Source organism: Neovison vison, chromosome 8 (assembly GCF_020171115.1).
Source record: "Neovison vison isolate M4711 chromosome 8, ASM_NN_V1, whole genome shotgun sequence".
NCBI lineage: Eukaryota > Metazoa > Chordata > Mammalia > Carnivora > Mustelidae > Neogale > Neogale vison.
In genome coordinates, this window is record NC_058098.1 from 1,210,707 (window position 1) to 1,232,456 (window position 21,750).

Here is a 21,750-nt window from a genome sequence, read left to right on the forward strand (position 1 = left end):
CCCAGATGGGGGACGCGAACCTGGAGCCCCTCTCCTGAGCTGGAGCAGGGTGTGCAGAAGGGAGTGGGGACGGTGGTGAGGCCCCGGCCGCACTCCTGGGAGCCGCTCACGGCCGGCCGCCCGGAGGGAAGGCAGCTGAAGCCTGGGGCCTTCAGGGGAGACGGACCGTCCGGTCTCTGAGGGTGCCGGGCCACAGCGAGTGTTTCGTGAAGGCCTGTGGGCACGGAAGGGGGCTGCTGCAGACATCCGCCAGGACGCGCCCTGGGCGCTGCCGGTGTCCCTGCCTCGAGCCCAGGGACACGGGGGACAGCCCTGTGGGGGGCGAAGTGGTGTCACCCAGACGTCTGATCACATGATGCCCAGTACGGAGGAGGCCAGAGTGGGGAGAGGCTGCTTCGGGGGGCTGTGCTCACGCCACCATGGCTTGTTTGGGATTCAAACCCGCCTGCTCCTGGCCAAGCTCTTGGGAGCCCAGGGCAGGGACAGGGGTCAGAGTGGAGGCGGCTGCTGCGTGGGCGGCGAGTGCCAGCGACCTGAGCTGCTGAGCCCAGCCTGCCCCACGACACCTTCCGAGGCAGGAGGTGTGGCCGCTGGGCCCCCAAGCCCGCGCAGCTCAGGGGAGGCCCCTGCGCAGCTGGTCAGAGACAGCGCTGCCCTCTGAGGCCTCGGAAAGACAGTTTCCTACCGCGCGTCGCACGCGGCCCCGTGTGGCTTTGCCTCCAGCGCAGGGACGGCGTCCCAGGCAGGCAGCCGGGCTCTACGAACCTCCCTGCGACGCGCGGCTGGGGATGGGTTCCTCGGCACGCAGGGGACCCTGTGGCCATAAGCTGCAGCCCGGGGAGGGACGCGTAGATGACAGCTCCTGCCCGCGTGGCCGGCCCCCACCCCAGCCCACCGTCCTGCTTCCAGCAGGAGCCCTGGTCAGAGGCGGAAAAGGATGGCCAGATGGGCATGGGGCACCCTGGCCCCCTCCTTGACTCTGCGCCCCCAGACCCTTCCCCTCCATCCCACCCTACACCTCCACAGCCGCCCGGTCCTAGGGCCACGACACCGCCCAGTGGGGCATCTCTGCCTGGACGTCCACCCACACAGGGCCCTTGCTCAGGTGACGCCTTCTCTCCAACCTGCGGTGCCCGACCCTGCCAGGATGCCTCGTCCTAGCCGGTCCCCAGGGAGGGCTCCCGCCTGGGCTCCCTCAGCCCCCTGCTCAGACCCTCGGAGGGCTGACGGGCACTTGGCTCCCGTGTTGTCCACCTCACAATGGTCCCCCACCTGCCACCACGCACAAATACCTCAGGATCTTCCCAGCAGAAGCAACTTTGTCATTAGCAAAATTGTGCTTCTGAGCATTTCCCCGAGCCAGGAACCAGCGAGTGCTTCCCACGCACTTTCTCCCAAATCCTCTACCGCCTGAGATCGGGCTGGGGCTACCCGGTTCACAGATGCGAATGCTGAGGCTTAACTACGGAACCAGTCCCGGGTGGCAGCCGGTTTGGCTATAGCTCCAAGTGTGAGTGGGGGCGGGGCAGCCAGGAGGCACTGGACGCAGGGGGTCGGGCAGAGGTCAGTGCCGGCCTGCCGAGGAGACAGACCTAGCCTCCTGGGGCCGCAGACCCTTTCAGGGACGCCGGCGAAAGGGGCTGTCTACAGCACACACGTTTCCCTTAAACCCCAGCGAGTTTGGGGACAGCTGAGGCCCGTCTACGGACCCTCTGAGATGCCCCTGATCTGAGGGCCCAGCCCCTTTTGATAGGAGGGGACAAGATGGGGCGAGAGGTCTGGCAGCTCCGGAGTGAAAGGTGCTCCTGAGTGCCCAGCCCCTGCCCCCATCCCGTTCCCGGCTGCACAGAACCGCAGTCTCCTGGGGACATCCTCTTGCTCCCTGCCCCAGAGGGCACACAGGCTGGAGGGGACTTTTGGGGGGAAAGAACGAGACGCCCGAGACGCCCGAGGCACCCCTGAGTGGGGAGTGCCTGCCAACCCTGCCCCTGGCCAGACCCCACTTCTTCCCCATCCTTCTCCCCCGACGCGGCTTCTCACCTGGATGACGACCTTGATTGTGGCGGTGCCCACGACGGGCGTACACACCAGGCCGCCGGGGTGCTGGCCGTCGGCGCTGCGGTTCTGCTGGCCCATGGTGAAGGGCATGGGCACAGCCAGCAGGCCCGAGGCGAGCCAGATGGCGCTGATGAACTTCTTGGTGCGGCTGCGAGACATGAGGGTCTTGGCCCTGAAGGGGTGGCAGATGGCCAGGTAGCGCTCCACACTGAGGCTGGCCACGTTGAGGGCCGTGGCATAGGTGCAGGCGTCGCGCAGGAAGTAGTAGCCGCGGCAGCCGGCGTCCCCGAAGGCCCAGGGGTGGTGCACCCAGATGAAGTTGTACAGCTCCACGGGCATGGCCAGCAGCAGGATGAGCAGGTCCGACAGCGCCAGGCTGCCCAGGTGGTAGTGCACGGTGCTCTGCAGGCTCTGCAGCGACTTCTTGCGGCCCAGCGCCAACGCCGTCACCGAGTTGCCCACAGTGCCCACCGCGAAGAGCGCCAGGTACACGGCTGTCACCAGCACCTTGGAGTAGATGTCGGTGTTCACGTCCAGGTCGCTGCTGGGCGCCGCTCGCAGGCGCTCGGACTCGTTGCCCGAGCCGTTGCCCAAGCTGGGGACCAGGAGCGCCGCCTCCAGCCCGGAGGGCGGCAGCGGGAAGGGTTTGGCGCCGGGCGCGCCCTGGGGACCGGGCGCCGAGCCGTTGAGGCGCATGGTGGGCGCGGCGCCGGCGGGGACCTTAGCGGAGGGAGCGGCGGGGAGCGCGCAAGACTGCGAGCGGGCGCGCCGTCCAGCCGGGCAGCTCCCGACCCGGCCCGCGCCGCCCCGGAGCACTCGCGGCGCGCTCACCGGGGACCGCCGCTCCCCTCCCGCTCCTGGCGGGCCCGGCTCGCTCCGAACTCCAGCCTCCGCGGCTCTGCGGATCCCCGGCGCGGAGAGCCTGTAGCGCCGAGCGGAGCGCACGCACGGCCGCCCCGGCACGCTCACTCCCTCGCCTGCGCGGTCCTCGCTCGCGCTCCCCGCGCGCCCCCGCCCCGCACTCCGCCCGCCGCGCCCGCGCCTCCCGGGCTCCGCGCCTCCACTCAGCGGGCGGCAGCGCGGCGCGCCCAGCCGCGGGGGGCGGTGGCGGGGGGCGGTGGCGGCGGCGGCGGCGGCGGCGCGGCCCCAGCCTCTGTCCCCGCCCAGCCTGAGTGTGGGGCTGGCGGGTCCCCGCGTGCCGCCGGGGGTGCGCAGGGGGTGTGGGTTCTTCCCCACACCTCTCCCAGGAGTGTGCTCTTCGTTTGGGGTCTTCCCGACTTCTCACGCCCCCGCCCCCACCCCCAGGAAGGGAACTGCCCCCAGGTCGCTTGCAGAGCTCTCAGGGGGGTGAGGGAGGGACGGGGGTACTGGGTACTGTGGGCTGAACAGTCCGCATGGTGCCATTCTGGGTGCCCAGGGGGGCTCTAGCACAACTGGGTGGGAGTGGTGAGTGGGGGGTGCAGAGAGCAGGAGGAGAGCAGCGCCCCTCCCGCGGGGACTATGGTCCTGCACCTGGCACCCTGCCGGGCTTTGTCCCACCGTTTGTGCCAGTGGGGACACTGGCCTTTTATGACCACCTGGATGTGATCATCCGAAGTCACCCTCAGAGCCCATGCCCAGCAGGCTTGGGAAGGGTGACCCTGGGGGTCCCAGGGTGGGCCTGTCTGGCTGTACCTGCTGTGCGGAGAATAGGAACCTGGAGGAGGCGGAGTGGGGGCGGAGGCTCGGCTGTGGGAGGAAGAGGTCGGGCATCAGAAGCTGGGCCCCTAGGGACCAGCCCAGCAATGGGTCCGTATTTATTCCTCTCTTTTCAACAGGCTTTGGACTTGACTGCTCTGCAGAAACCTGATATTCTCATCAGGCGATCCCAGCACATAAAAACGTGCTTAAAAACTCAGCCTTCAAAGACAACGCAAACCTCCCTTTGCTGGAAGCCGCTGAGCAGGCTGGGAGGCCCCCGGCATGGCTCCATCCCGGCCTCGATGCTTCAAAACTGGGCACCTGCTTTAGTGTCCCCGTACTTCCGTTTGTCATCTGTGGCCCCGGCGTGGTGGTGGGACGGGTGGCCCCGGCCAGGGCTGCTCCGGACGCTGACAGTACAGGCACACAGCAGGGGCTCCGTGGACACCTGCGGCTGGGCATTGCTGACGGGATCGTGCAGCGGCCTCACAGGCGTGCGGGTCAAGGCCCAGGCCGGCAAAAGTGGCGTTAAACCCCAGACGGTAAGAGCGGCTTGCTCTCTGGAAGGCAAGTCCACCAACTAAGTAAGTGGCTCTCGGGATGGGGACCTGGGTGTGCTGGTCACGAGAAGAAGGGACGGTGCCAGACCACATGGGAGCCCTGGGTGACACCGGGGTCTTACCACGGGTGACACTGGGGTCTTACCACGGGTGGCGGCATCTGGTTGTGCCTCCCAGGAGCCTCCCCAGGGGAAGGCACCAGCTGGTGGCCACTGGGGCCCGTCCCTTTGCCGGCCAGCAGCTGAAGCTGCCCTGGACGACACTGGTGGAAGCGTGCTCCGGCCCAGCTGCTTAAGCTCACTGTTTGGTTTTCAAACCCTGACCTTTGCGGTAAGCTGGCCTTCTTTCAAAGATTTCTTCTTGAGCCAACCTAGGAGCTTAAAAAATCATAAAAGTCAACTTAGTGCAAATATTGGACGAGGCATTTGCTTAACACCGTGGAGGAAATGTCACTTAGAAGGCTTCGGTCTACAAAGAGGGCAGCAGGCCCTTGTCGGGGCTCCCTGGTGGCCCTCGTGGAACCCCTGTCCCGTGTCCCGGGAGCCTGGACGGCACAGAGGCCAGAATCTTCCCACTCATTTGGCGCGAACGTGTCCTGTAACAGCTGAGGCCCTTCTAAGAAAGTGTCGGCACGGCGCAGAGAGGACGGATCCTGTCTGGCTGTGTCTGCGGGTGACAGCCCGTGCCCTTGGCTGGTGTCTGCCCCCGAGACTGACAGGCGAAGCTTGGCACTTGGCGGGCTTCGCGGGGAGGGGAGCCCGTATGGTGAGCTGCTCCCGGCTGCTCGGAGAGCCTCGGGACCTGTCACCCCTGACCCCAGGCTCCAGGGCGAGCTGGCCGGTCCCATGTGCACGGATGTCTGAGCTTCGCATACAGAGCCCGCTGGGCCGGTCCCCGTGCTGGCTGCGCCTGCAGCCGTGGGAGGAATCGGGGGACTCACTCACCTCGGGAGCCAAGATCCAGGTTGGGGAGACGTCCGCTTTTCTGGGTGCAGGATTTCAGTCCCTGGAGTTATCAGTGCCCTGAGCTGCTCTCCGCCCTGGAGGCCCCTCTCTTTCCTCTGGGCACGCTCCGCGGGAGGGCAACTCTGGTGAGCAAGAGACATCTTCCTAAAGTAAGAAAAAGTAATCAGTTAGCGGTCGTACCGCTATCGGGACATCGCGATGATGTTTCCTGCAAGGCTGGGGCGGAGTGAGTGCTCTGTGGGAAGGTGCTGTGAGGAAAGTAATTCGAGGAAACGTAATTGCACATTTGCAGAGTTATAGGTGTGGATTTTCCCATCCGCGACATGGAAATCACACACATGCCCGAATGTACAGCATTCCAAGGAAAATTTTTTAAAAATAGAGCCACACGTGTGTAAATCCAAGTGAGGTGTGAGTGTGAGCCGGCGGGAGGGGCGGGCAGAGCCTCCCTCAGCTGGGGCCCCCGCCGGCTCATGGCCTGTTCGGGCTGTCGGCAGACCCCAGAGGTCCCGCTCCGGGCCCGTTGAGTTCCGCTGTGTCATCCTTGTCTCTCCTGGCCTCCGGGTGAACCGCACGCCCTTCACGTGGTCTGTGTGCGTGTGTCCGTGTGGGAACGAGAACACGTATGTTGGGCACCTGGGCACACGGGCTCAGAGATCTTCACCAGCAAGCGCATCGCCGGCCTCAGCCCCCGGGCTGGGTGTGTGCGTGTCAGAGAAACCGAGCGTGTGGCGGGGAGGGAGGAAGCCCCCGAGCGGGGAGCATGCCTCCAGCCTCCCCCAGGAGCTGCAGCGCAGAACCTCACTGGGCCGAGGCTTTTTCTCTGAATGTGTTGGAACCACTGTGGGCGCCTTCACCAATGGGCTGGGCCCCGGCCCTGGGGCCCCTCATTCTTGGATCTCTGTGGACGAACGCTGACAGAGTTAGTTTCCATCGGCCAGAGGCGCTCTCCCTAGGGTTTCCCCTTTATCCGCTGTCCCTTTGTCCGTCTGTCCAGCAGTAACCGACTGTGGTCAGCACCGGGCACGGGGGCCTGCCTTCCCAGGGCTCACAACACACCATGTGGGGAGCGGTCTGTGCAGAAGTGTTTGCAGGTGGGGGTCTGGGGTGTGGGGGGAGGAGGGCTGAGGGGCCTGGCTCCCGGCCAGGGGTGAGGACGGAGGGGCAAGGCCCCGGGGGCTCAGCGCCCGGCCCTGGAGGGGGACACAGCGGGGGCTTTATTCCCTCTGGATGTGCAGGCAAGGCTGTGCTGTGGCCGCAGGTCAGGGGCTGGTCCCCTGGGAGCCTCCATCGTCACCGCACCCAGAAGCCAGCCCCTCCTCACCAGTCCTGGAGGCTTGTCAAACAGCAGCAGCTCCTGACCCTTCCGGCAGCCGAGGGCCGGACAGCCTGGTGGAGCCCCCGTCTGGGACACCGGGGCTTCCGTGAGGTGCCGCGCCAGGAAGCTGGGGTTTGGGAGGAAAGGGGCCAGGTTGGATCATTTCCTCAGGAGAAAGAAAATCCAACTTCCCAGACACGTTCAAGGTCGCTCGGTCCCCAGAAGTGTCCTGGGACGGCCGGCTTCGGTTTCAGGCGGGCGTGCCCAGGAGGGTGCCTGTCAGAACGGCCTTAGAGGCGGCACGGTGATGCCCCCGGGCCAGGCTCGAAACGGACGGAGGGGCCCTCTGCCTCCCCGCTCACCCCTCCTGGTCATGCTGGGAGGGGTCCCTAATTTGCTCTTGGGCAGAAGACGCGCGCACACACACACACACACAGCGTCTAACACAGAAGGACAATCCCATCTGCTCAGTGTGCAAAGAAAATCGGTGTGTTTGCAGCTCTCGCCCTAGGAGGCGGACAGTTTCTGAGCCTGTTATAAACTTACCAGTTTGTGGCTGAATTTCCCAGGCACACTCCGAACATAACAGGCAATTTAAAGACGAGAGGGTCCCGTTCGGCTAATATGACGCTTCTATTTATTATCTGGAGGAAGGGGACTGGGACTTCTTGGACTCGGGAGCCTGCTGGCTGTTTGACAGCCCTGTGCGGGAACCCCTCCCCATGCCCCCCCCCGGCCCCCAGCACCTCCCTGGGCGAGGCGGGAAGGGGCAGGTGCTGGCACCGATGCCCACCTGCCCCTTCCCCTGCCTTCCCGACTTCTCTCCTCCTTGGCGGGGAGGATGGAGTTTGCATAAACATGATGCTGACGGTTCCAGCTCTTTCTCTGCAGAGCTGAAGCTCCCTTTGTCTGTAATCAGGAGTTCTAGTTGCCTAGAAATATTTAAATAGAAGAAATGTCTCTCATCTTGTAGTGACTTCATACGGGTTCCAAAAATAAAACTCGAACCGGAGGCTCTTTTGTCATTCCTGCCTCAGAGCTCCGGCAGCTGCTCAAGGGCACGCCCAGCCAGGTGGGGGCACTGAGGGCGAGTGGCCACAGGGGCTCAGGGCGGAGGACGACGTGTTGCAGGGGTGCGGCCGCAGGCCGGCAGCCTGTGGATTCCCGTGCGGCCCCACAGCACGGCTGGGACCCTGGAGAGCCGCGGCTGTGGGGCCGAGGGGGCGTCACGGGCATCCCCGTGTCCCTTACTCTCCCCTGCGGACACAGTAGGTCCTGCCCTGCAGGTGGGCCACAGGCAGTGCTCCGGCCAGCAGGGGTGAGGAGAGAGGCGTCCCCTCGGTTAAGTCCTCGTCTGGCTTCTGCCGCCCAACATGGGTTTAGGGTGGTGGGACCCCGTGTTGGAAGCTTTGGAGGAGATGCCCAGCAGCAAAAGAGAAGGTGCTAGAATCCCCCTCCCCAGGACCCCCACCCCTAGAGGTCTTTGCCTCGTCCCCAAAGTGCCCCAAGACAGCCCTCTAGGACCTCAGATGACGCATTCATCATCTGTCCACCTGCTCCAGGCTGAGGGTGCTCGGGGATCTGGGGGGGACCAGGGCCCTCTTGGGGGAATTGAGTGTGGGTCTAGGACGGGCCCGGGAGTCTGGAGCCAGCAGGGTGGACCCACCCAGGCCACATGGGGTCCGTCTCTGGGACAGGAGCCCTGAGGTATGGGAGGCCTGGATGACAGCCAGGTGACCCCCGCTGGCTCTCCCCTCCTTACTTAGATGCCAGGCACTGTCCCCAGGCAGTGCGTAAGGGGCCTGTTGTCGGCAACACGTTTATGCATGGTGGCCTTGCCCGCTGGACCTCACGTTCCTGAAGCGATGGCCTCTGGGCCTCCCCCTCCCCGGGCGGCCCAGCAATCACCATCTGCAATTACCAGCTGCCGCAGCTGGAAGTCCAGCAGCCTGGCCAAGGCATCAGCCTGCGGGCCCTTGACCGGGGCTCTGGGCAGAGTCTCCTGGCTCTCAGGGTCCCTGTGGCCGCAGGACTGAGGCGTGAGTCTGGCTGGCAGCCAGGCAGGTCCCCCCAGCTCCTGGAGGCCTTCCTGGTCCTCTGACAGAGGCCTCACGCCTGCCTTCCGACTTCTGGTCCTGACACTTCCTGACGGCAGTCAGAGGGCATTTCTCCACCCAGTCTGGGACCAATGTCCTCCCTTTGTCCTGTCCACGTGGCCCGCTTTATGTCCTCACAAGTTCCAGGGGCTGGATACAGGGTTTCTGGTTGAGGCCTTCAGAGTGCTGTCCCTGCGGGCCGCGCACCCCGAGCCCCAGCACCCGGGGCCTTTCCCACTCGGGGCCGATTGGGCCATAGCCCGCTGGGGCCTGCCCGTCCACGTCGGAGCCGCAGAGTGGACATTGAGCTCCCGTGGGGTCGGGCAGTGTGCCACCTGTGGGGACCGGAGCTGAGACCCAGCGGTCCTGGGGAAGCTGCCTGTGGCCTCTCTGCAGCGTGAGAGAGCCCCGCTCACAAGGAGCAAGAGGCTGGTGAGGAATTCTCTGTTCTGTGGCGTGAATCCAACTTTCTGAAGCAACAGAGACCCAGTGATCGGGTCCTCAGATCGGGGATGGGGAGACCGGCCACACTGGCCAGCACCCAGCCCATGGGGCTCCCGGGGCCTTCCTTCTTAGCCGTGGAGCCCCAGCTCTTCCTCCCTGGGGCCGGGAGCATCTAGGGGCTGCCGGAACCTGACCACAGCGTGGTCAGGGAGCACAGGTGCACATGCATGAAGCCACCCTTCGTCCTGGGGCAGTGGGGACACAGGGTCCCTCTTGTCCCTGCTCGAGGGCGCCCCTGCTGGCCTAGCCAGTGGGGAGCTTCTCCCAGGCTCAGAGCTGGGAGCCCCCTCCTGGGGCCAGGCTGAGTGTCCTTCCCTGGCTGGCGGGCGTCTGCGAGACGTGCTTGGAGGCCGGCTGCGTGTTTTCCCCTCGAAAGATGGGTTCGCCGGTTAGCACACCAGCGCGGTTCTGCAATCTGGTTTTAAAAATATCATCACTGGGGGAGAAAAGGAGCATAAGCGTGAGGACATGTGTTCTCGTGTAATGAGCAGTCACAGCCGGCTCCGGCGCTGCGTGCCTCTCGGGCGAGTGCACACACACACACACGCACACACACACACACGCACACACACATACACACGCACACACCGGAGCCCGGCTCTGCTCTGTGCCTGCTTTGTTCTAGGCGCTGCTCTGGCGTCCTGGCCCACACGGCTTCCCGCCCGCACACCCAGCCCCGGGCTGGATCCCCGGGGCGGGGATCCCCGGGGCGGCTTCGGGACACAACGGCTTGCTCGTCTTCCTTTTAAAAGGGCTGAGGCTGCTACACGGCACCAGCACTCTGCTGTCCACAGCCGGAGCGGCCCCGGCCCTCAGAGCCTGGCTTTGGTCATCTCTTTTGCCGTGTGTGTTTGTCAGGATGGTTCTCTGGACGGGACGATTGCGCCACTTCGTCTGTCCTCAAAAGGGGCGAAGGGCACTGCTCTGCCGTGGACGGGACATCTGTCGGTGTTGCTTGTCCGGAGCCCTGCGCTCTCTGCCCAGCCCTGCCCCAGCCCTGCCCCATCCCTGCCCCTATTGCTCAGTCACCGGCGTCTGGGGACCTGGAGCCCACCAGTGTGGCCTGCCCCCTGAAATCAGAGGTCCCCTGCCCACGGCCCAGGGGCCCAGGGTGAATGCTCGGAAGCCCTCCCACTCGCCGGGCAGAGCAGACACCCCTGCTGGCTGCTCGCTGAGCTGGTTCCGAGGCCTTTGACTCCGCTTGCAGCACTGACGCCGGGACCCCGTGAGCCGGACCCGCCCGCCTGCCTTTCCTCAAACGGGTTTGACTCAGTTTCCAGCCCCGGCCCCACATGTCTCGCGACGGGCACCTCAGATGTCCCTTGCAGGTTTTCGCACACCTGGGTTCTGGAGTCCTTGATGCGCAAAGTGAGCGAGATGGCCGGGAGCCGCCCCCGCCTGCTGCTGCTTCACACGCCCAGTGGGAACACGGCGGCAGCGCCACGCCTGGGAGACTCGCGTCTTCTCCAGAAATTTCGAGGCTCGGAGATGGAGACGTCAGCTCCTGAGACGCTCCCATCCGCCGGGAGCCGAGAGGAGATAATTAGCTTCTCCCTGTGACAGCGACGATCAGCTTCGGAACGGCACGCCGCCGGCTCGGACTGACAGGCCGCCGCCAGGTTACTGCAGGAAAACACGTTTGTGGGAACACAGAATTCTAGGCCCTTCCTGCTCCTTTCCGAGCACACCAGAACCTCGGCCCTGCACGTCCCTCTCCGAGCAGCCCTGAGCAGCCCAGGTTGTGGTCCTCCGGCTCCGCCCGCCAGGGCCAGGCTCGTCCTCCAGGTCTGAGCAGCACCGGGCCGTCTGCTCTTCTGCGAATGTCCCTTGAGGAAGCACAGGGGAGTCCCTGGAGGCCGGCGGGTCCACCCCTGTTCCTAGCGTGCCTGTGCACTGACAAAGGGCTTCTGGCCTTGTCAAAGAATTTGGGGCAAGAGGCTGAGCTGCTGAGGGGCTGAAGCGGGGGGTGTGTGCGCTGGAAAACACGGAGGCAGGAGGGGCCCGCGGGGCGCTCGGCACCGTTCTCCCTCTGCGTCTACACAAGCTTGACAGGACGGCGTCTGGTGTAAGATAATGGCAGACACTGAACGGCGGCCCCTGCCTGGGGCTGCTGCTGTGGCCAGGCTGGAAACCAGTGGGGTGCGTCCTCTCCGCCGTCCAGACATAAACCCCAGAGCGAGCCCACTGAGGCAGCCTCTGTGACATGGAGACATCATTTCCCACCGGGAGCGGCGTCCGGGGGGCGTGGAGGCCGGGTCTCCCTTGCTCCCTTCCTGTTGGGGCTCTCGCTGCTCCTGCAGAGCCCTCCCCAGGCGGAGGAGGGGGCAGAGGGGTAGATGGCCTGGGGTCCCCTCTGGCCTTTCTAGCAGGTGGCCTGGAGGCAGGAACAGGGGACACCCTCTCCTGAGCTCTATGTCCTTCATGGGGAAGCAGAACAGGATGTCGACCCGCCTCGTGGGGCCATGGCGGGAGTCGATGGGGTACTGGGGCACCCGGGGAGCCACAGGGCAGGCGGGTACCCGAACAGACGTGGGACAGGGAGTCACAGGCAGGGTGCAGCGGGGAGGAGGTCAGGAAGCAGCGCTGGGGGCAGGCAGGTGAGGCCGGGGCACCTGCACCGCCCCCCACACCTGTGCGGCAGCTGAATCTGCCCGCAGCAGCTCTCCCTCCGCGGCTGTTGGCAGTCCCCGAAGTGGGACTTGAGGTGTGACCTGTGGCCATGTCCCCGGGGGGCAGCATTCTTTCGTTCCACACTCTTCCTTGGCCCGAGGGCACCCCTGCCCGAGCCCACAGGCCCAGCCAGAGCCGGGCGGACGCACACAGGGGTTGGGGCACCGACGGCACAGGTTACCTCTGCTTGGAGCACAACAGAGGTCCCTGAGTGGGAGGGCGGTCAGCTCCTTTCTTCAGCCTCTGAGACTTCCCAAGGGTTTCCAGGACTTCCTTTGGAAAGGACTCGGGCCCAGAGGAGGGGAAGGTGTGGGATGCAGCTGCTTCTCCAGAGTGACTGCTGAGCTGGCCTGGCCCCGCTGGAGTGGCGGCCAGGGACCGGGGACCGCCAGGACCATGACCCATGCTCCGAGCCTCTACTGTCTATCTGGTGTCCTTGGCGCCCAGGGTGGCGTCTGCCTGTTTGGGCTTCTCCACAAACCCTCCCGCCATGAAATGAAGGGTGCACAGGAAAGGAAGACCCTGGTGCGTGAACCCCTGTCCCACTGACGTCCCGTCCAGAGGCACAGTGCCAGGCGACCACGGATCAGGGAGGAAGAGGCTGAGGGCGCAGAGGGCCAGGGTTGGACTGGCTCTTTGACAAGAGGCTCGTCCTGCTCTGGGAGCCGTGGGGGCCTCCAGCTCCTGGACGGGACCCGGAGGACGGTCTGCAAGAGGGAAGGTCAGGGAGGTCTTCATGAGACATGGATTTCTTGTGCTGTGATGAATCGGATTTTCCAAACTTCCATACCCATGTGTCTTTGTGCTGAACTGGGCCCTCATTCGGTTTATTTGAAGGAGTGCTTTTCTCAGGAAATGAAAACCCTCTTTCTCCACCAGCCGGGTGCCCCGAAGACCCCGGCAGTTTCCTCTCCCCTCCGCCGGGCACTTTCACTTAGAGCACAAGGCTTTCCTGGCGGGTGCCGTCAGCTCTAGGCCCTTCCATCAGGCAGCTGGGCCTCTGGCATGTCCTCCTCGGAGGCCCAGGCCCCCAGGAGTGCTCTGTGCCCGCCCCCCAGGTGCCTGCCCTTGGGGTACGGAGTCTGGCTAGAGAGGTGGCCACCAACCTGGGGTCCCAGAGGGTGTGTCCCTGGGGGGGGGGCCGGCTCCCTTTCTTCGGGATCTGTCTTGGCTCTGATGCTGCTGCTTCGCCTGCCCCAGCCCGGCTCACCGCGTGGATGGTGGTGGGCCGCCTGCCGTGTCCCGCTCCCTAGATGCACCCGCCGACCAGGGTCATGGCCCTTGGCCATCGGTGTGCTCCCCCTTTGCCTGCTACCTCCTTCCCAGGTCAGCTCAAACTCTTGATCTCCACAGGCCCCCTGACTCACAGGGCAGCTCCTCCGCAGCCCCCCACTCGGTAGGTGTTCACACGTACCCTGTGTGGGTGGAGGACCCCTAGGGACTGGGGGCCCCTGTACCAGCCACGGCTCTGCCCTCAGCAGCGGCCGTGGCCTCGGCATTGAGAAGATGCTTGGTGGGCGTCTGCTGGCTGACAAGGGCCGCCCGTGAGGCTGGGCCAGAGGCCTCCGGCATTGGGAAATAATATGAAGACGTCTGTCCGCAGAGGTCCCTACCTGTTGTGGGGACTTTTCTTGTGGCTACAAGCCTCCCTCCTGCCTGCCCTGTGTGGCCCTGTGTCCCTGGCCACCCGCTCCCCTCCCCTCCCGCATGTCACCCAAAGCTGCCCTTGGAGAAAGAGCTGAAACTAACTCCACCAGCAAATGACCGCTACAGCTGAATCCGGCTCTTTCCCTTCTGTCTTGTAACAAGGTAGTTTTTTTAGAAAAGCAAAGAAAACCTTGGGAGTGACATCTGGGAGGCAGGGAAGGTGTGTTGGGGGGTGGGGGGGCGGGGGGCGGTTTGGAGCCCCTGGGGCAGGGGCCTGGCGGGGAGACTCTGCTCCTCCCCACCCCCAGCCCAGAAACTGCCTCATTGGGAAGCTGAGGGACATCAGAGGAGGGAGAAACCCTACAGCCGACAGCCGTTCTCCTTGGTGAAGGGGGGTGGGGGGTGGCGGTGGGGGGTGGCGGTGGGGGCGGCAGCTTCTCCATTGTGAGGAGAGAAGTGGGGAGAGAGCTGGGCGCTTGGGGATCACAGTCAAGTCCGGAGGTCTCAGGACGTCACCTGGGGGCCTGAGCTGGGACACTCCATTTCCGGAAGCAGTAGCTCTGCAGTCCCCCGCTCCCAGCACAAAGATGCTCTGGCAGGTGCACTGGACTGAGATAACGGGGCACATGGCCCTGAAAGACACCCCCGTGACACAGTGACACCGCTCTGTCCTCTGTCAGTGCAGCCGTCAGAGATCAGAGGCGGCCCAGAAGGGGACAACTCAGAGGCCCACTTGCCAGCCCTACAACGGCAGCCTGGGGGAGAGGGAGGAGGAGGAGGAAGGGAGGGAAGGGGGGGGAGGGAAGAGGAGGAGGAAGGGGAGGAGGGGGAGGGTGGAGAGGAGGGGAGGAGGGTGGAGGGGCTGGGACTGGGGAGAGGGTGGCAGGAACCGGAGGAGGAGAGGTGGGGGAGGGGGAGAAGGAGACCGGAAAGGGGGAGGGGCAAGCGGGGGAGGGGAGGAGGGAAAGGAAGGAGTGGAGAGGGGAGGGCGTGGGGGCAGGAGACAAGACAGAGAAAAGGGGTGGAAAGAAGGAGGAGGGACTGGAAGGAGGAGGGGGAGGGGAGGGGAGGAGGGGGAAGGGAGGAGGGAGGGGGAAGAGGGAGGGGGAAGAGGAAGGGGGAGGAGGAGGGGGAGGAGGAGGGGGAGGGGGAGAACTGGAAGGGTAGGGATAGGGGAGGAGGGTGGAGGGAGAGGGGGAAGGGGAAGCAGGTGGGGAGGAGGGAGGAGGGGAGGGGGGAGGGGGGGGCTGGAGGGAGGAGGCATGGAAGGGTGGGGAGAAGGGGGAGGAGGGCATGGGAGGAGGAGGGAGGGGTGAGGAGGAAGGGAAGGGGAGGGGGAGGAGGGCGAGGAGGGGAAGCCTTTCGGGAAAGCCCCTCCCCGAGGAGGACTCCCCCTTTCCGCACGTGCCCGCTGCTTCCTGGGCTGGAGCAGGGCTCATTAGAGCCCCTCACTGTCAGTCTGGTCCTGGGGTTTCCGCGGCTCCCCTCTGTGTGCGCAGCCTGGGCACAGGGTGGGGGGCATGGGGGGTTGGGGCAAAGTGCGTTTTTGTCCTGAGGGGAAGGCAGGCCACTGACCCCTGGCGCCAGGTGCCAGTCCGTGGGGAGGGATGGGCAAGTCCATGGGGACGGAGATCCCGTTCACCCTTGAAGGAGCCGCCACCCCGCTGAAAATCCCGTGGCTGCTGCCTCCCCCGAGCCCACCCGCTCACAGCCGCCCGCGGACCCCAGCGGCACATGGACACGCGGACACGCACGGTGTGTGTTGCACGCCTGAGACACCGTCTTCCTATGCAGAACGAAGCCGCCCAGGAGAAAACGCCACGGAGGAAAGGAAACGGAGACAAAGCACATCCACCGTCCCGTCCTGTCCGAGCCTGGCGTGAGGGGCCGGGCACTTCACGCCTGTGCGCCTCGAGGGCCGGGGTATTCCCGAGGCACGCACTGGGCCTCGTGGCCTCCTGACTTCCTTCTCTGCCTCCTTGCGACCCAACAAGAAGATGCCGCCAGCGTGAGGCCACCGCAGAGGGCAGAAAGGGACCGTGTGGGAAGCTGACCCTGTGTGGCCGTCTCTGGGGAGCAGGCTGGGGGCAGCCGTCGGCCGGACCGCGTCAGACCCCTTCTGCCCCACCGCCCCTGCGGCGACTCTGGCACCCAACCCATCCCGCTGCTAGGATGGGAGAGGGGTCCCCTCTGCCCCAACCTGGGTGCCCCGGCCGGACCACCCGCTAGCCTTGGAGGGGCTGCCCCTGCCCTGCTGTCTCCCTGGGGAGGCGGGAAGTCAGCATGGGGGCGGTCCTCAGGGTTGTGTCTGCTGTGAAGGCGGCGTTAGCTGAAGCACAAATCCGTGGCGGGCCATGCGGAGGACAGGCTGGGGACCACCGGGCTCCTGACTCGTTCCTTCCAGGGGCAGTGACAGCCTGGCCTTCCTGCAAAGCAGTGACTCCTGGGAGGGGCTCAGGAGGTCTGAGGCAGCGTCAGCGAAGGCAGCGCTCACACCGGTCAGAACTGTGAGGACAGCCCAGCGGCCTGGGCCCTCTCCAGAGACTCTGAAGCCGGGCGAGTGTGAGGGCCGCGGGCTCCGCCTTTCAGTGCGGGTCCCCCCCCCCCGCCCCAGTTCCTGTGCACATGTGGGGCTGCAAGCCAGGTTAGCCCCATCCTCTGGGGGCCGTGGGGCTCAAGGAAGAAACGGCACAGCCCGGCAGGCTTGTGCGACTTTTCACGTCACCTGTCAACCTGGCGGTCCCCCGGAGCCCAGATGACACATTTTTCTGGGTGTTCTCGGGGACTCTGGAAGAAGTTGGCCCCTCCGTGTGGGGCCTCGTCCAATCCCCTGCAGGCGTGAGTAGAACGGAAGTGGAGGAGGGCATCTGTTCTGCCCTCGGTTGGGGGCTCGGGCTGTGGCCCTCTGTGGGAACTCCTTCACCGACTTCCCCGGGCCAGCCGGCAGACGGCGGGGCTCCCGGCCCCGGCGACAGGACGTCCGCACAGACGCACACATTCCCCTTGCGTCTGTCTCTGGGACCCCGGCTGGCGCGGGCTGGCTCTCCGGCTGTCAGGGCCTCCGATTCCCACCTGCGGAGCAAGGGCCAGGGCTGCTTCAGGCATCCAATGAGCATGCCCACGGCATTTAGCGCCGACCTGAGGACCCTTGTCTTCGTGAACCCGGATAAGCCCTTACAGTGGCATCACGCCCATTTCACAGGTGGGGAGACCGAGGCCACAGAAAGGGAAGTGACACGCCAGAACCGCATGTCTCTGGATGCGCTGGGTCTGCCCCAGGCCTGTCCCTGTGAAACCCAGGCCATGCGGCCAGCCCAGGCTCGCGGGTGCGCTGGGGCTCAGAGGGCACCGTCCCAGGCTGAAAGGCCCAGTTGGAGTTACCACGGAGCCCACGTCATAGCGCCTTCGCTTTCCATCTTCGTCGTCCTCATTGCCGTCGCGGCCGTTCCCGCCACCCCCGAAGCCTCCAGAGCCCGCTTCCCTCCGGTCGGGAGGGCGGTTCCTCTGTGGCCCCTGTGGGCCCCGCGCAACGAGCAGTGAACCAGCCAGCCAGGAATTAAACACAGCAGAACGTGATCCCCCGGGGAGCCCGCTGTGGGTGCCACGGATTCTGCCCGCGACTGGCGTCCACGGCCGGCACGCGCGCGTTTCTGATGTGCTGCCAATTAAAATAGACCCGAGTGTAAACGAGGGCCCAGAGTAATTGCTGTCCACGCCTCGCGTCCGTGCCCCCGGGCCGCCCAGGGGTGGCACAGGGTGCGTGAAGCCCCGGGTCCCGTGCACCAGCACAGCCGGGCCACGGGGGCACTAGCCTCTGACCCGACCAGAAGGAGCTGCCTAGGGCCCTGCAGCAGCCAGGAATCGGTGGCGGAGCGTCCTCAGAGCTCCACCCAGACGGACCCCTTCTTCCTCGCCCTGGGGAGGCCGGTCCCCGTATGGGCCCTGTTTGCTGATGGGAACACTGAGGCAGGGCTCAGTATCAAGTGTGTTCAAGGTCAGACACCTGTAAGTGCCGGAACCAAGATCAGGTTTGGAACCACCCTCCACGGGGAGAGCACTTTAGAAGTGAGTGTGTGTACGAGCCCACGTGTGCACGCTCATCCGTGCACATGGACCTGCAAGCGCACATATGACATAAACGTACAGGCCACTCGGGGGGTGACGCCCCAGATCTCAGCAGAGGCCCCAGAGGCCCACCAACTCCTGTGGCTTCCCGCCAACCCCAGACTGGACGCAGGAATCAGGGGAAAGCTGGGTGGGCGTGGCGCTTGGGACCCAGGAGCCCTGCCCACTTCCCTCCCGGGCTGCGGGCAGCTTCCCCCTGCCCAAGGCCCACTCTGGGGGCTGAGGGCAGCCTCCCCCCTGCCCCGGGGCTCTGGCCAACATGGCTGGTGTTGGGGCGTCCCCCAGAATGCTGCGAGGTGCCGGGTCTCCCAGGCCACCGACAGATGACTGTGGACGCATGGGGACCCTCCCGGGAGATGGGTGCTGCCCCAGCCCTGGCAGCCCAGGAGTCTGTCCCCTGCCCCGTTCCCGTCAGGCCTCTACCCTGTATGCCCTGACCTGCTGTCCTCACCCATCATGTGTCCACGGCTGGCGTCCCTGTCCATTCACAGAGCTACCTTGTAAGGTTTTGCTGTAGGGATGTCCGTCGTGACGTCTTCAACGGTCCCACGTGGCAGGACATTGGCGGGTTTCCGCCTTTCCTTTGCTTCTTTCAGCCACTTCCTTTGTGGCATTTCAGGAACGGATATCTGGTGTTTGTGCCCATCCCTCCCTGCCTCTGTCCTCCCTGCAGGACTGGGTGGGAACTTGCGGCCTGTGAGGATTCTCCTCCTGATTTGCAGAAGGCCACCCTCCTTCTGGGTCCTCCGGTCGTGGGGAGAGAGGGCCGATGCCCCTTGTGGGGCTCACCTCTGATACCGTTCCACTGGGGCCGGGCCTCCGGCATCAGAATGTGGGGGACACAGCCGTCCACGACACCTGCCTGGGCCACTGTATCGCTGTGGGGCCTCTGGGAACATCACAAGGCTTCTCAGACCCTCAGGCTCCCCTTCCATAAAACAGGGACAATTCCAACCACCTGCAGATGCGGGCACGTGATTTGTGAGCCCCGTGTGGTGCGCCCGGCCCGGAGAGCCAGGTGCCGTGTCCCCCAGGGTCCCGCGTCCTCTGACTCTCGCCTCAGCCCTCACTACCCCCAGCCGCACGCGAGCGGCTTCTCCCAGCGGCACTCCAGGCCTGGGTCCCGGGCTCATCCCTCCTGCCTGGGACGGTCCACTGGGAGCTTTGACACTACTCTGCAGGGGCTGGTGTAACCCCCAGCGGGGATGTGGCCGGCGTTCCCTGTCCTCTGCAGTGGGGCGAGGGGACGTGCCTCCCACAGTGGGATGGAGCCTGTGGAGTCAGCTGACCTTCTGCCCCAGCCCTCAGCTGGGCTGCGGGAACACGGGGTGGGGAGGGGCAGGCCTTGGGGTCTGGCCCTGGCAGCGCTGGGCCCTCGGGGGCTCCCCCGTCTGATATGTGCTCCTCCCCGACTGAAGCTGCTGTGCCTTGCTGGGAGTGGGACCCCATCCTGGTGCTAACCTGGGACTCCTGTCCCTCTGGCCTCTCCTCGCCATCTAGCCTCTCGCCCGAACAATGCCGGGGTCTCCGGCACCACGTGGCCGGCCTTGCTGCCAGCCCTGGATCCTGTTTGGTCCCGGCCACCCTGCTCCCTCCTTCCCCTGTGAAATGCGTGCAGACATCACGTCCCAGGAAGCTCCTGCCCACCCCCCAAACTTGCCCTTGCACTTTGACTCCTGGATGTTCTGTGCCCCTAGACGCCCTTCCCTGGCCAGCCTGGCCCAGTGGTCACTTAGGTGAGCTTGGCAGACCCCATCCTGGGGACCTCATGGCCGGGGGTGCAGCACACGTGGACTGGCATGGATGCGGTGGCCAAGCCCATCCCGGCGACGGGTCCCTCAGAATGCTACAGCATGGCCGTGGTCAGTCCTGCAGGAGGACGGCATCCTAATTCCAACATCGAAGTGATCAAAACATTGTGTTTCAGCCTGGGAACGGCTGGGAGGGGCCAGGGACCTCTGTTTCTCCTTTAAATAATATGATCAACTGGGGAGGTTCACCCACGTAGCGGAATTCACCCATGTTCATCCACCTTGGACAGGACACAGACTCCTGTGTGGTGGCGCCCCATGGCCGCAGCACACACGGAGGGACCACGTCACGTGTGGTCCCCCGTAGTGAACGCCGGAACAGACAGCTAGAGAGGAACGCGGATTCGTGGTTGCCACGGAGAGCGGGGCGGGGAGCTGGGGGTGGCGGCTAAGGGGGCGTTCTTGTTGCCATGATGAAAACGTTCTGGCTGCCTGCGGGGTGGTCGGTCATACGACTCTGCGAAGAGACGAAAACCCACTGAGTTTCCTTTTAAATGGATCAGTTATATGGGGTATTCCAATAAAGCTGTTTGTATGAGTTGAAGGAAGTGCCCATCCACAGGCAGGGACAGGACGGAGGGGCTCCAGAAGCATCGCTTCCTATCTGGTGCCTGGCGTCCCTCCCCATGAAGGGGGTCTGAGGGCCTGCCCCGCCAGGAGAGGGCGTGGGGGCACTGCCAGTGGGAAATCGTAACACCCTGGCTGAGCTGTCCGTCCCTGCCCCCTGCGGCCCTCCCGCCCGCCTGGGTTTGCTGCCGGGATCTCTCCGGCAGCGCCTCCTGTTCCCTGTCGCTCAGCACAGGGCCTGGCATGTAGCAGGTGCTCAACTCTCAAGTGTGGTCCCGAAGGCCAGGGAGCATCTGCGTCCTTCAACTCAGGCCCCCTTGCTCCTGGCTGATGGAAGTGGCCGGGGCAGGACCCAAAGGAGGACTGGCATCCGGCTCACATTCACAGAAATGTGGGGTGTGGAAGGAAGAGAGGGCCCCGTCTGCAGGCTCGGAGCCCAGGACACCTCCAAGCTCGTCCCTCCCCGGGACCCACCAGCCATCACTGTGGACTCTGTGGGTTCCTGGTGCCCTGCTGGGAGGGGCTGGCGTTGGGTCAGGAGTCGTAGCCAGAGGTGCCTGAACTCAACCAGGCGAAGGCAGGGCACGTCCCGGGAGCCCCGAGGCCTTGGCCCTCCAGCCACAGACCATCCCCAGAAGACAAGGGGGCAGAGGTGCCCCGCCATGCCTGTTGGATGAGCTTCGAGGGGCACCTTCCCTGGGCACCCTAATGCCTCGTGGTGACGGGGCTCCTGCCATTGCACCGCGGGGACTCTGGGCCAGGGGCTGCTGCGAACCTCCAGCCGGGACGCTGGGGCCCAGACCGCTTGCCGGCGTCCGCCATGGCTTCTTCCAGGGTGTGTCTGCTGAGCACTGTGGTGGCCACGCGCCGGCTCTCTAGGAGACGACGTGGACAGCCATCGTGGTCACAGCTCCTTAAGATTTGGACACTCGGGGAGAAAGTGCCCCGGGGGGGCGTTGGGTCTCCCCACCTCTCACACAGAAATGCACGTTTCTCCTGCGCGAACCGCTGTGTCCGGCCGTCCTGGTCTGAGTCCTGACGCTCTGCGCTGCTCCGGAAAGTGGCAGAAAGTGGGGCCCTGGTTTGAGGCCTCAGGCCCACTCACCGGGGGCTGCGCTCTGGAGGGAGGGGACTCTGGGGTCACAGTGAGGGAGGGAGATGCCCACCCAGGCGAGCTCGGGACCCGGAAAGCACTCATCTGGGGCCAGCCTCCCTCGGACTTGGAGAGCCCGACTCACAGAAACCCACAGGAAACACGTATAAAACCACCGAACTCTGCAAATTCATGGAAACAAAACACATTGGACCAAGAGATAGGTTTTAAGTATTAAAATATATTTATACACATATCATTTTAACCGAGGACACCCGCCAACAGACACTCCGTCAAGTCCCGCTGTGACTGGCGGCCGCGTTCCCATGAGCCCGCTGCGTGCTGCCGCTCTGAGGACGGGAGGGGAGCGGCCTGGACACCCGAGAAGGCGGCTCCCGCGGGCCCGCGCCCCTGCGGATGGCCTCACGCCTGTGCCCTATTCTCAGGAGGAACCGGGACGTCAGGCCAGCAGGGTGTCGTGGACAGAAGCCGCTGGGAAGCGCGGCCGGTGGTCAGCCCCGCGGCAGGGGCCAGAGCGTCCTTTCATCCAGTGCTTCCGACGGAGCCACACATAAGGCCTGTGTGCGCGGGGAAGGCGGGGGCCGAGGGCGCTCCCCAGGCTCCGGGACAGGACGGTGACCTCCGGGAGCCACGCC

The 21,750-nt window shown here is 65.0% G+C and overlaps 1 protein-coding gene across 1 annotated transcript in view; it reads right to left on the reverse strand.

Moving 5' to 3' along the window:
- Nucleotides 1–2,754, reverse strand: part of NTSR1 (neurotensin receptor 1) — a 39,035-nt gene extending 36,281 nt beyond the window's left edge. The window contains exon 1 of the mRNA XM_044262271.1: nucleotides 2,041–2,754. Within this exon, the coding sequence (XP_044118206.1) occupies nucleotides 2,041–2,754 (714 nt within the window). The remainder of the gene's footprint in view (nucleotides 1–2,040) is intronic.
- Nucleotides 2,755–21,750: the final 18,996 nt, after the last annotated feature.